The 14,052-nt window shown below is 46.4% G+C and overlaps 1 protein-coding gene across 5 annotated transcripts in view; it reads right to left on the reverse strand.

The window, feature by feature from the left end:
- Positions 1-14,052, reverse strand: part of LOC127589378 (RNA binding protein fox-1 homolog 2-like) — a 30,442-nt gene that overhangs the window by 13,299 nt on the left and 3,091 nt on the right. For 4 of the 5 annotated variants that reach the window (XM_052048513.1, XM_052048514.1, XM_052048512.1 and 1 more), the window contains exons 2-6: positions 8,169-8,219; positions 2,461-2,610; positions 1,735-1,908; positions 1,343-1,396; positions 1,056-1,148 (exon numbers count right to left, since the gene is read on the reverse strand). In XM_052048513.1, the coding sequence (XP_051904473.1) occupies positions 1,056-1,148; positions 1,343-1,396; positions 1,735-1,908; positions 2,461-2,610; positions 8,169-8,219 (522 nt within the window). Of the gene's footprint in view, positions 1-1,055; positions 1,149-1,342; positions 1,397-1,734; positions 1,909-2,460; positions 2,611-4,614; positions 5,607-8,168; positions 8,220-14,052 lie in introns of those variants that run through there. The other variant, XM_052048515.1, reaches the window with a different exon arrangement.

Genomic DNA, 14,052 nt, shown 5'->3' on the forward strand with positions numbered 1-14,052 from the left:
CAGGGCATGCAACAAACTTCTCTCGGAGGCATCATTGCTTTCATGCATTAATTGGGTTGAGACACAATCGGCTTAAAGCAATGCGAGGGGACAAGACAGGCCGTCACTTCAAGTAACTCCATTCAGCTTGCGGACTGACTGAAAATGGAGCTGGCAAGAGGTTGTACCAGTGGATGCAGGCCGCGATCTTGTATTTGCAAATGCAACAGAAGAACAAAATACAGGACTGAAGAGGGAAAAAGGTCCAGCCTTCATCCATCATGCAGGTCCTGACAACACTCGCTGTGCCTCTCTCACCAGCCCCCCATCCCTCCCTCTCACACACACACACACACACACAAATTGAAGTCAGCCCAGTTAGCCCATGCAGAGCTCTTGTCCTGAAGTGACCTGGGTCAAGAGATCCAAAACAGATGTCGGATACAAAAAATCAGAATGCAAAACAACTTGGAAAAATATATAATGCACCGTAGAGGTCTTTAGTACAAATTAAGAAATACATCAAGTGGACATGCGTTGGTTCTGCTGTGATTCCCAGCATGCTGCTTTGATACAGGGTGCCACAATCACCACTTAAGGGGAGGACAGGATTTATTGTACACCGGGGAAGAAATCAAGAGCATCCCGATAGCAATCTGCCATGCATTATCCTTCCGCTGCATTCCTCTGGTGCCCTCCGGTGCCAACCACAGAGACGTCATTCCAATTGTTGGTCAAAACATTTATCAATGTGGCTACGAGTTGCACAAGAAAAAAAAAAAAAAGCAGAAGAGAGAACAGCTTCAAGAGGGGAAAAAAAATGCTGCAGAGGAAAAGTACCCCAGCATGCCTTAAATATGTGTTCTTGCACCCCCAATCAGTCTCACCACAACATAAACCAATTAAATAAATCAAGAAATGGAAAAACATATTACAGCGGACCAGGCAGTGGGACATGAATGTGCTGCATCAGAGCGTTATCAATGCTAGCTAGTTAGCAATCAGGAGTTCTATGGAGTTAGGATGGCAGTCGAGACAGGACAGAAAATGCCATGGACGCAGATGGGGAAAATTACCTCAATCTTACGACCTTCCACCAATGTGCCATGGAGCTTTTCGCGGGCTTTCTCTGCATCCGCGCTGGTCTCAAATGTCACAAAGCCAAAACCCTGTGGCGCAAAGCACGGGTCAAGTCTGGTTCGTCATGGGGGAATGTGCAGTTGAGGTATTTCACATTGGGGCGCATTCTGAATTTCGGACAATGGTTAATATTTTACTGTAGTTTAAGAAAAATGAGTTTCACTATTACGTCATATTGTGCCACTTTTTTTTTTTTTTAGAACAAAAAAATTGATTCTCTTACCTTTGAACCCCTCTCATTGAAAATAATTTCTACGTCCAGAATCTTCCCATATTGCTGCAAAAATCACACATAGTAATTACAAAAAACACATTTTAAAAACTAACAAAAATTGTGACTGGAGTTTAAGGAGAAATTTAGAAGGTTCTGACACGTCGAGTACAACTTTTTGCACTAGAGGTCACTAGTGCACACAGCACACCGGCGTTTTCTTTGTTTCACCGTCCTTCTCTCACCTCCACTCGATTTAACACACTGACACACATATTCACTGCCCCAATAAAGCTCCAGGAGGACGAACCATGAGCCTCTCGGTCCACCGTCTTGCCAAACTATCCCTAATGCGTATTCACTGATATTCTTGTACGAAAGGCGACACAGTTGCTCATTCTTACCCCAAACATCTGCCTGAGATCTGGGTCACGGAAGCGGAATGGGATGTTTGAAACATGGAGACGTTTGGGGGTTCCTTTGGCCTCTGGTGAGTCTCCTCCAGATCCCCCTGCTGCTGTCCCTGCAGTACCACACTGTACAGCTGCCTCCCCTTGGGTGGTGTCATCAGCCTTGATCTGTGGTCGAAGATGAAGACCAGAAGGACAGGTGAAAAACACAAAGGTACAGGCAAAGATCAGGTGACTAAATGCTCTTTCCAAGTTTTCTTTTTTATCCTAACCCATTTCGCAAACTACCCATTCAGCTATTTTCTGTACCGCTTGGCCTCACACCAAGCATTATAGAAAATAGTGGCGGGTGAGCGTCGCCCTGGACTAGTTGCCAGTCAACAGGCAGCCAACAAAACTTGATACCTTATAATAATAATATAATTATTATAATAATAATAATATTACAGCAGTACCCCGTTGATTCAAATGGTTTCCCCACAAATAGAATTCGCAGCCACCCCTTATTTTGACATATCAAAATGTCATGTTCGGAAATCATGTGGTGCCATTAGGAGGTTTGTGTTGTGTGGATTCCAAGATTCATTCCACCCAGGCCGATAAATATAAAGTTAGGCCTGAGAGTGAAGCTAACTATCAGCAAACCCTTTTACAGCACACAATGCTTACATTGTTGTTGTTGATGGGACTGGTGGCGTCATCATTAGCGCCGGGGCCTACCTCAGCTGTACCTTGACCCCCTGCGCCAAACATGGGCCCAGGGCCAAATTCTGTCCCAGCGATGCCATTCTGGGGAGGAGGTGGAGGAGGGAACGCTGTGAAGGCTGGTGCCACCAAACCGTCCTGTGCTCCTGACGTATCCTGAGACCCCTGCATAGGGGGATTAAAAAAAAAAAAAGTTAGCACAAATCCAAAATGGCACTGGGCTGCTCACCGCTGTGTACTGGGTGACGCCTAGAAACACTTGGTCTCCAGACAAGCTTTTTAATTAGAGGAACAAAGACGCTTGGCCACAAAGCAAATGAGCCCTGTCCCCCTCTCTTCCCGCAATCCAATAGCCCGATTGCTCATTGTTTTGCCGCAGTGACAGCCACGCCGGCCATTGAATGAGCTGAGCAAGATTGAGCTGCAGAGACTGATGAAGCAGCTGTCCAAAGGAAAGCCTCGAGACTTATCGACGCGGGGCTGATCGCGTGCTCTGAAAGGGTTGTTTGCTAATGCGTTTTGCAGCTCCTACTCTTTGTTACCTTAAGAAGAGGATCCGAAAACTGTGGCCCGGGCTATGAGGTGACATGAAATTTCATTCATTTCATTCTAGCGACTCGGTTTGCCACGGTTGCATCCACCTCATTTTGGGGTGGTCGGTTTCCCACTACAAAAGAGAGAGCAGTTTGCCGTCACGACCGAAACAGTCGGTCGTGACGGCAAACTGCAGAAGAAACTGTTCTTGAGCAGATTTTCCTTCCCACCTCATGTGCACACAGTTGTTTTAACCTGCGACATCATATGTTTTTCCATACACAGAGCAGATGAGGGCTGGAAAAGCGGCCTTTTCAAGGGAAACCTTTCAAGAGTTAGCCTTACGACCATCTGGTGGGCCACAGGGAAGTACACACCGGCCAAGGTCCGTGAACGTGGCAGCCCTCGACACCGACTCATCAATCAAACAATTCCCATATGTCCCATGTAATGCATGGCGGAGGCTGGTAATACACTACCTTGAAACACGCCTTCTCCTGCACTTGTACACTCAGGACTTTTCCAGCGGTTGGCGAAAAACAAAAATAAAAATACAACAACTCCTACCCTACCATTCAAAGTATGGACACCCCCCCAAGTCACTCAAAACTCCTTCAGTGTAATCTCAATCATGTAAAGGCTACTGCCCATCTCCTTTGATATTCGATTTAGAGAAGAAACCCTCGTCTCCTTCCTCACTGCGGGCCAATCATCAAACGTGCCTGAGAACGACATCGGCTTTTCACCGGCTCACACTCAAGACACGACAAGTGATCTTAGACAAGAAAAATACTCAAGAGAGCGCTAGAAATTAAAGACAGGAAATGCGAGTGCGAACAGTGAAGCTAGCACACCCGGGTTGAGGATCCCATTCAAATTCCAACGTTGTATGTGACTAGCAATTCTTGCGTAATTATACGGGACGTGGAAAAATCCGGCAGTCTTTCCAGCACCAGAAGGAAGTTCAACAGTGCGCAAGGATCTGTCGGCACATTGCAACACATGAAACACACAGACTTCTGCACACGACGCAGTGTGCAGTCATACCAAAGGCGCATTGCTTGTCAACACAGGTCAGTAAAGCAACGTTAGCGAGCTCTGTTAACCCTGCACGGAGCCACAATCTAGAGAAGGGGACGTGTTCCAACAGAGCCGTGAAGCAGCTCCATCCATACCGCAGGCTTCTTTCCATCCGCTACGGAGCACAGACGCACAGACATTTGTAGCAGTGAAGCGTGCAACCGCAATCAACCGTATCAAGATTAAATGTAGCAATCTTGCTACGTGAAAATAGAGCGCTCCGCTCTTCTGTCATTCTTGAGATGCGTTTACATTCGTGATAAGAAAACAACGCCGCTAACGATGCAAGTCATCGTGTTTGTAGCCAAGGCCGATTTCGACAGTAACGCCACATTTACAGAAAAACAAACACGAGAGCAGCTCCTTGCGCAGCACGAAACGTGACTTTAAAGAGCAGACAAGTGCATCTTAATTGACGCCATCATATAGTTTCCATCGCCTCGGGTAGCCCGGCCGCACAAAGGCAATAAAGGGATGAACGCACACTGTTTTTGGCCCGATTTCAAGTGTCAACAACCTAAGCAGCAAGTGGCTAGGCTGTGTTGAAGCACTTACCAGCAGTGCAGTTGGGTAGTAGAGCCCCATCATTGCCTGAGCTGGCACAACGACTCTTGACACTTTCATCTCCCCTTCCTGGTGCGTCCCGACCTTCGCCCCTGCTCCTCCGCTCTTCGGCCTGGACTCCAGGACCATGAGCTAACAAGGGTTTTAGTCCACGTACCGTCTTCACATTCAAATTCGTCCGCGTGGCTTCTTCCAAACACAAACCTCGACTGCCGGATACGACTTCCTTTTTTTTTTCTCTTTGCCTCACCGGCGCCACTGCTCGGATCCCCTTCGGCCTTAGCGTCTCTCCGCGCCTGACAGCCAGAGACTCTCCTCTCCTACTATTGCTCTCTTGCCGTGTCTGTCTGTCATTCACTTGCTCATGTTACACGTCCCGCTCTCTCCCCCCCACCCCCCCCAAGCTTCCTCTTGTTCCCGCCTCCCTTTTTAAACTTAACCTCCTTCTCAGCCTCGGTCTCTCCGAACGATCAGCGCATCCGCATAGCCAGCTAAAATCTTCTCCGGCTTGGAATCATAAAGGATTCACTGCAGTCTTCTCAATCCCCGGGTGAGGAGAAAACGGGAGGGGAGAAAAGGCTTTCTGCGATTCACACCGGCAGTGTGAGCGTACAGAAGGCAACCCCCCACTGCAGTGCAGCTTTTTTAGATGATTTATTTATTGCATGACAGCTCGCCGGCTCCAAAAAGCAGCAGTAGCTAGCTGCTGGGGCGGGCTGAAAAGATTTTGCTGAGTGGGGAGGTAAGCTCCAAGCTCACCATCCTCTGCAGCAGCCGCACTCAAAACACAGACGGGAGTCTTGCAAAAATGAGGGAATAGCGAACCTCGAAACCCCAACCCGACATTAATCTTAAACATACTGCACGGCATCGTTATTCTAGATGCGGCTCCACGTGTCCAAACAGCATCTTGTAGCGGCGATGAGAGAGCAGATTTCCGCACCGCACTTCCATATGCAAGGGATGGAGCACTGCGCAAAGAAGCCTTGATGTCAAGCTTTCAGACATCTGCTGAGTCTGGCTGGAGTTTGGAGGGAAGGCGCAAGGGCGGGATCAGAGTCGGGGGCGGCGGTGGTGGTGGTGGGGGTGGGGGTGGGGGGGGGGTATCGAGAGGGAGTTGTCCGGAGTGGGGGCAAGGACAATGGGACAGTGGATGCGAGTGACAGATAACAGGATGAAAAGATAAATGGATAAAGGGCTGAGTGAAAAGAAAGAGCGATGGGATGACAGGATTAAAGGCTGTAAGTGAGGAGGATGAGAGGATGAATGAGGGATGATCTGAAGATTAAGCGCGCACAGAATGACTTTTGCGATCAACACATGCACGTTATGCACACGCTGATGTGTTGCGCCGATCATACTGTATGCTGCTCAACCTTGCTGGGTACGCAGAATCAAATGAAAATGCCGCCCGCACCCAACGACACCCGTAGATAACCAATAGACTTCATTCACACACACAAAAAAAAAGCCTAAACCAGCAAATATTTGAGGTTCATGACGTATGATGGGGGGCATATCGCATATATGCGATGAACTAGCTCAGTCCGTGACTCCCGACCAAGGAGCTGTGCCACAGTTGATTGAGATCAACAGGAATGCCGCCGGATTCTGTCCAATTTCACTTCATGCCAAAATGATTTCCGAAATTTCAAATCGATTTGGTTGACAGGCAGAAGAATTTAATGTCTCGCCACGGGATGGAGAAAAAAAAAATCTCCCAGAGATCTGTGGGTCCACCTGAATTGAGAGCGTCATAATTGCATTCGTCTTTATACTTTTGGTGACATTTTTTCTCATGTTAATATGCTGCCGTGGCTCAATTAATATTGGAAAACACAAAACAAGCTCATCCAGCAAGGCAGGCCTTGGCCTCCTCTATTTGCATTGTAACCGGGGGTTTGTGTACAGGAGCGTGCGGATTAGGCGGGCAGGAATATTTTAAATACTGAATAAAACAGATGAGGTGCGAGCATTTTTTTCTTCCACGCTTGCAGAAAGCAGTACGCAAAAAGAGCAGCAAACACATTTACTTGCCGTTTTTTTCCGTTTGTTTTTCAAATGGAGCTCTTTTTCATACCACCAGACATGACAGAATCCAAGACGGACAGTTATTTCTCTCGCCACACGTTTGTACCGGTCGACCCTAAACTTGCAAAAGGAAAGTAAGCGGTACAATAAAAATGAGCCAAAATGACTCAATATAGTGTTTGTTTAAAATGTCCCGATATGAAAGAGTTGAATTGTTGTGGGATGCAAAAGTGCTCACGAACGACGATTAAAACGAGAATATTGCATGAGACGAGCAAGCCAAACAAACAAAACAAAAAAAACAAGCACAGCTGACGCCCTTGCCGGAACCACATTTGCATGGTGGGGCCTCCCAGCGGAGAAGCCATCTTAATCTTGCTTCTTCTTTACCTCTTTACTTCCTCCGACACATTCCCATAAATCATCTCGAGATGACGGAATACCAACGGTAACGAATACGTAGCCGAAGGGAAATGAGGAAAGAGAGATCAAATGCATAAAGGCGACTTTGAACGCGACCGTTAAATTCATCCAGGCGTGCCCTCTTTAAGCTCCTGCCATGGAAGCTACGAGAGCCGTATTCCCAAGAAAGGAGATCCCAAGTGCAGAGAAGGTTGAGGAAGGGACCAGGAGAAAAATAAGCATATATGGGAGGAGGACATTTCCCATGTCGGGGCCGTGAGGAGTCTGGAGGGGAGAAGTGACTCACAGACCAACACTTCCCTCCTGTGGCACCGCCAGAAAGCTACATCCCAAACACCACGAGAGAAACAAGTGTGCCTGCGCAAGCACAACCAAAGGTGTGTGGGGGAAGTGGGGGGGGGGGGCATAAGCTCTTTGTCATTAGCACACCAAAATAGAAATTGCAAATGCACACACACACACAAATTCATCGCCCACACACACGCTGAGCTGCTCTGAGCAACCCAAAGTGCGCCGCTGCACAGAGGTAGATAAGAAAATCGTCAGCCAGTCTTCCACAACGCTGCACAGACTGCACAGTATTCATGGGGGGCGCGGGGGGGGGGGGGGGATGCTTCAAATGAGTTGGAGAGAAGGAATAGAAACAATATGGAAGAGTATTGCGTGGGTGGGGTTGCAGAGATCTCTCTAAAGCAGATGAGAACAGCATTGCGAGCTGCTGTCTGAGTGTCGGGCCGCTGAAAGAGAAGCTCAATCGCGAGCGGGTTCTTTCATCCTGTCCTGCATGGAAGCTTCAATTATGAGCTACCGACGGATGACGCCAGTGTGAAATTAAAGAGCGCCCGGCAGGGTTACACGGCAAATCCCGCTGCTACACAACTAGCGGTAAATGGATGAACCTAAAAAAATAATAATAATAAAAGATTCAAGAACACTTCTTTCTTACACTTCCCCTTCGCGGAAAAGTGTTTTGTATGACTTCATTGTGTCATGGATCTCGAATAAGAAGGAGAGAAGCATTTGGAGCCACGATGTATGCATTTGAAAACATATTTCTCGTCATAAAGCTTTGCAAGAAATTGCTAGCTTACCTGATTGTGAGGCGTGTATCCATGGAAACCAGGATTTAAGGGCTCGTTGTTCTGAAAGAGACAATCGGAGGGGAAAAGAGTTTAGTTTTTTCATTGGGAGAACCATTGATTTTCAGATGAATGCATCGAAGAGTCAGTTTATATTGGTGCAAAAAAAATTACATAAAGCTGGTAACATTGTTAAAACAATATTCCGACATTATCAGGGTGATTGATTTGCGTCAATGCCAAGAAAAGCACATGAACTCAAACGGCAGAAAAAGCCTTCACAGCCTGCGGACTCGTCAAAACGAGCGCGGCTTACAAACATTTTTCTTTCGTGCGACCGATCAAGCGCTACTACTCAAAACTGAGAGGCACCTAAATGCTCGCACACGGCCAGAACTTGCCCCAGAAACTAATCCCGGGTTTTTTTTTGTTCAGTAATTAATTTTAATTAGATTATTCTTGTCCCTTGTTGCCTCTTTTCTCTTCTTCCTGGAGGTTATTTTGTCCTGGTTAGAGAAACTATTGTTTTCTGCAGAGCGAGGCGAGGAGGAGGCAAAGTGGAACAAAAGAGGAGGGGGTGGGGGGGGCAGCGGAGCAGAATTACAACAATGGGTGAGAGTTAACCAAACGCTGATATTTTGACAGCAGACGGGGAGAAGACACGAGCGCAATACTGCCTGCTGACCGACATGCCTTTGCGGAGAAAACACGACCCCCTACCGAGACCCATGCCACGAGACTCTCCTACAGGACAGAGAGGAAAAACATGAGAATGTCGTTGCGGGAATGGGGTGGGAGGCGAAAAATATGCATGTGCTTATATAGCTTTAAGAATGGGCAACGGCGCACTTAAAGAAAGTCAAACGTATAAAAGTTCAAAGCTACAGGACAAAGGATAAGATAAAATGTTTTCGCCCGAGTTTGGATCGGGTAATTCCGCAGTACTGAGAAGGGCAGACATGACTTCTGAGGAGACTCAAAAGATTTCCAACCTGCTGGCTCGAAGCTCCAGCTGCCTGATGAGATACAGATGATTCGTAGATTGAGTTTGGGGTTAGCATTAGCTCACACGCGTACTGTAGATAGTGGATATAAAAATGTCTCAACTGATTTTTTTTTTCCATCAAAAGCACTTTGATTCCAAAACAAATGCCAGATCATTTTTCCGTGATATGCGTAATTTGAGGATGGGTAATTTATTTGCCGCCATGGAGGCCATGTTGACGGACTTAGGGGCGACTACAAAACTTGTTTAGCTATTGGAAGATCTTTGCTAGCAGGCTGGTGTGACATAATGCTGGAACACAAAAGGATCTTCCCTAAACATTGAATTGGTCGTAATATTTTGGTCACCGAGTGACGCTAAGTATGAGAAAAGAGTTAGGAAAAAAGATGATGGCTTTTCGACCCGTCCTCTCTCGCTCATATGAAACAGCCTTTTCTTTGTTTCTCTCTCTCTCTCTCTTTCTCACCACTTCCTGTTTCATCTGGAACCAATTCTCCCCCCCCCCACGCCTTGTCCCCGGAGGGAACACTCTCCTTGGTGCGCCACATTTAGAGGGGAACGAACCGGCTCATATTGGACAACAGAGTGACTTTGTAAAAACAGCTGGTGGTTAACGACAGCCATTTTGCATGCTGCTAACGTTACTCGGTCGAACTGAACTAGACTTTCAACACCAAACGCGTCGATGTATTTATGAGGACGATCTCAATTTCTGGCCGACGCTTTGATACATTATTCAATGTTGTTTCATTGATAGTAAAATGTAAATACACATCGAATTATCGACTATCATTACTTTTTAATCTGAAAATTCATTTCAAATACATTATATTTATGATGCACATCTAGTCATCTGCAATTGCCGGATGCCCAGTCCTGGTTGTACCCTTGCCTCTCGCCTCGATAGGCCCCGACGCGCCAGCGACCCGCGTGAGGATCAGCGATACAGACGATGGATGGATACATATCATGTATCGATATGAGGAGTCATTTTTTTCAGAGTTGATGGCGTTTTATTCAGTGCCCCACTTGAGTTAATTCCGTGATGGCATCTCATAACTTTGCTTGCGATGTGAAACACTGCAAATACTCTGTGCCTTGTAGACTAGGCGAATTAACCGCGTTCGCAGCCGAGGAGTCGAAATGCTGCCGCGCGACCAACAAAAACTTGGAGGAAAACCGCAATACCAATTAAATCCGAACCAAAATTATACTCGGCCGTCAAAATTACAGAGCTTCGGTTCTGCAGCGGACGGAGCAGAGTGGAAAGAAGAAAAGGGAGGGAACACAAAAGGGTGGGAGGAGGGTTAGAGCAACATCTGGAATCAATCTGCTGAGAAAGGAGGGAGGGAGCTGGGTGGATGGAGGGGTGGGGTGGATTGAGCGGACGGATAAAAAAAAAAAAAAGAATAAGGGGATGAAAATAAGGAGAGAGAAACAGGAGAAGGAGGTGGAATGCCGGGACAAAGTCGATAAAAAGAAGGGAGAACGATAAAGCAATGAAACTGGCGAAATGGAGACCATGAGTCATGGGAGAAGAATGCTACGTGATTTATATTTTGTAAGGGGTGGGGGGGGGGGGGTTGTGGAACGGTGGTGGCGGCTGAATTTGAGACCCGGTTCTCGTACGCGCATGCTTTTGCCACATGGTTCTGATTAAGAACACTCCGGCTCTCATCCGTTGATGCATTTTTCCATGAAAATGGATTGGAGAGAAGCTAAAAGCAGACAGTCGAGTTTTCACGTAGTCAGCATCAAAATGTCGTTTTTGGAGGTGGAGGAGCAGGGGCTTTGGAAGACTGACATTCAGAGATTGGGGCTGTGCTGACATGGACCAACAACACGCTCTCGGGGCAAAAGTAAAGGGCATCGCTCTTGTTTATTTTCTCTCGCACCAACGCACTATTTTAGGAGGAGGAAAGAAGTCAAGGAGTTACTGGAGCAAACAAGTGGAAGGAAAGGGGGGCGGGGGGAAAGTAGCAGTGGTGGCGGAAGGTAAAATGACATGAGGTCAACAGATGGTGAAGGGGGTGATGGGGAACAGTGACAGATGGGGGAGGGGCGCAGGATAAATTAGAGGAGGGGGATAGTTACAGGAATCTCGTTGAGCTTTTTTACAAAATCCTTTGAAAACAAAAATGAAATGTCTTAATCGTCACGGGCCGACTGCTTTTTTTTCTTAATCCAAAATTTACTGCACATAGAGCTATAATTTTATTTGACAACTACTATTTGTAATGAATAATATTCAGGTCTGTTAAAGTACTTCTAGTTTCCAATTATATTGCTTTTAGTCAAGGAATGCTGAGAAAGACTTGCTGGCAAAGGTAACACACTAATCACATGTTTCTGCACTGCCTTAAGAAAATATTACAAAAATACATTTATCTGTCGTCTATTTCAAATCATGCTTTGTCCACCCAAAACAAAAATTTAAGGGGAAAAAAATGATTTAAGACGCAGGGCCTGGAGAAAACATTGATTGTTTTGTTACACTATACAGCGTATAAGAAAAACTTCCATGATTCTACCCAGACTGCACTGGTTTGAAAAACTGTGTCAGCAGTTAAAGTCCCTGGAAAGCCGCTGTATGTTCTCTTGTTCATTAAAAAAAAAAAAAAAATCTGGATTGACAGCATTTTTAACATAACACGGAACACAACCTATCAATTCAGTTGATAATCAACAAAACGTCTGTCAAATAAGAGTTGCACACAAGCACTGTTCAGACTGAGCCAAAGAATCGTTTTAACAGGACAGAGAAAAGAAAAAAAAGGTTGCGGCTGGGGGCAAGATCTTTTTTTCTTCTCCTTGACGTGAGCGAAATGGATTCATAACAATTCAACTCAAACCCAAGACCGCACCGTCGTCCGCCAATTTTCTTCGGTTGTGACGTATACGGACATGTAGACTGACGGCTTGACATTGTCAATGGAAATAACGGCGGGGCCTTCAAAAATATTCACTTGGAGATGGCTTTTCAGGCTACTCATTGATGATCGCGTGGAGAGAAAAATAGAGAAAAATAATCTAAATGAATTTCGATTCCACTTCCCAGCGTCGCCGGACGTCACTCTCGGTCTGTAACTGTGCTAGGTTGGTACACCTTTCCGGGGACATTCTGATTTTAAAAGCATCTGCTTCAATTACCTGCGCTGACATTTGCTCAAAACACATTTCTAGAGTTATCGCCTGATCAAAAATAGACCAAAAGAAATCGCAAACGAAATGAAGAGAAAAATGGTTTCCAGTCCTATTTGACACCGTAGCCGCCGTCCATTACCGACGATCTCGTGTGAGGAAAACACGGAATTGACATTTTGCTGTGTGTGGTTGGAGATGGGATCACAGATGACAGTTTGGGGGCAGCCGTGGGGAGGAGGCGTACGAGTGCGTACGGTGAGAGGCTTTGTGTGAAGTGGACTCAGCATAAAGGCAGAATTAACATGAGAATGTCATGTTAGGGGCTGAAATCGGTGTAGGAACAAGTGCAAATGAGGAGGGGAGGTCTGTTTTTTTTTTTTTTGGGGGGGGGGCTTATTCAGAGGAAATAGGAAATGTGACTTGCCTGTTGGTGAGGACTCACAGAAGGACTTGACCAACGGTCGTTTGTAGCTTATCGCTGCCGGTTCAAAAGTCAGATGTGACGCCGCCTGAGTTACAGCTCAAAGTTTAACGGTAATCTTTAAACAGCGGGAGAGATCAGGTACCAGACAGAAGAGCGGGCAACACACACACACACCTACTTAGTACACCGCTTGAAGTCGTGATGCACGGGCAAGATTTTATTCTCGTTATATTGGGCTGTATGACTCATTAAGGCCAAATGAAAGAACAACAAAAAAATAAACTCTGCCTTCCGGCGACACACCTGAAAGTTTATTTTGGTTCTGCTACTAATAAACCACCGTCATCCTGAGACCGTCTTTATAATCTCAAGTCTGCAGCACCCTGTCGTCTTCGGTGACAACAAGGGCTGGGGAATGAGGGCAAAAAATACCCATCACCGTTATTTTTACGGAGCTTCAAATCACGATGAATGAAGGTGATTATTTATTGCATTCAAAATTCGAAGAATCAAGAATCAAGGATGAAGAAGACTAGTATTGTTATAGTATCTGTGCGAATTCCTATTATTCTTGAGTAGGTAACCTATACATGTACATGTAGGTAACATATGGAGCTCTATGCGTTCATATTAAGCACCCATTCTGGCTTCGCGATGCCCGTTGGAGAGCGATCAGCCTACTTAATGCCCTCCCCTAAATGAGCTTTGATCTTGTTAGAATGACACAAAGCCTCTTTACCGCCAACGATAGGACAAATCCGAAACAGAGACGCGACATAGCATCAAAACTGTACTGCCAGTACACCGTAGCCTTGCCTTGAGGGGAAGCCTCAATACCAACACCAAGGGAGGACTGAGGAGAGGGCTCGAGGGGCTGTCCTGAGACGCACATAATCATAAATAAAATTAAATAAAACCAACAGGAGTGAATAAACAAGTGAGATTCTCTCATTTCAGTGATCGCGCACACTAAAGGAAGGTAAGGCTAATCACAAAGTGTAACAGGACATGGGGGAGAGTATGGGGGAGGGGCGGTAGCGTGCCTGTGAACCAAGAGTCAATTCGCAATCTGGAAATATGCCTGGGGGAGAAAGGTTTTGTTTTTTGGGGGGAGTGTAGGGGGGGGGGGGTAATCAGAGGACAGCCCAAGGGGAGTTGGAGATGCAAGGGGCTATATGGAGGCGTTTGTATGAGTCAAAGCGGTGGGAGGAGAGCGAATCAACAAAAGGCCGAAGAAGCAACCCGCAGCACTCTCGTTTATTATGACAGCGTTGATTAGCAGCCAGCAAGGGCCAACGCGTCTTGTCCCGCACACCCTCAGT

The sequence above is a fragment of the Hippocampus zosterae genome, chromosome 17, assembly GCF_025434085.1.
Source record: "Hippocampus zosterae strain Florida chromosome 17, ASM2543408v3, whole genome shotgun sequence".
NCBI classification, from domain to species: Eukaryota; Metazoa; Chordata; class Actinopteri; order Syngnathiformes; family Syngnathidae; genus Hippocampus; species Hippocampus zosterae.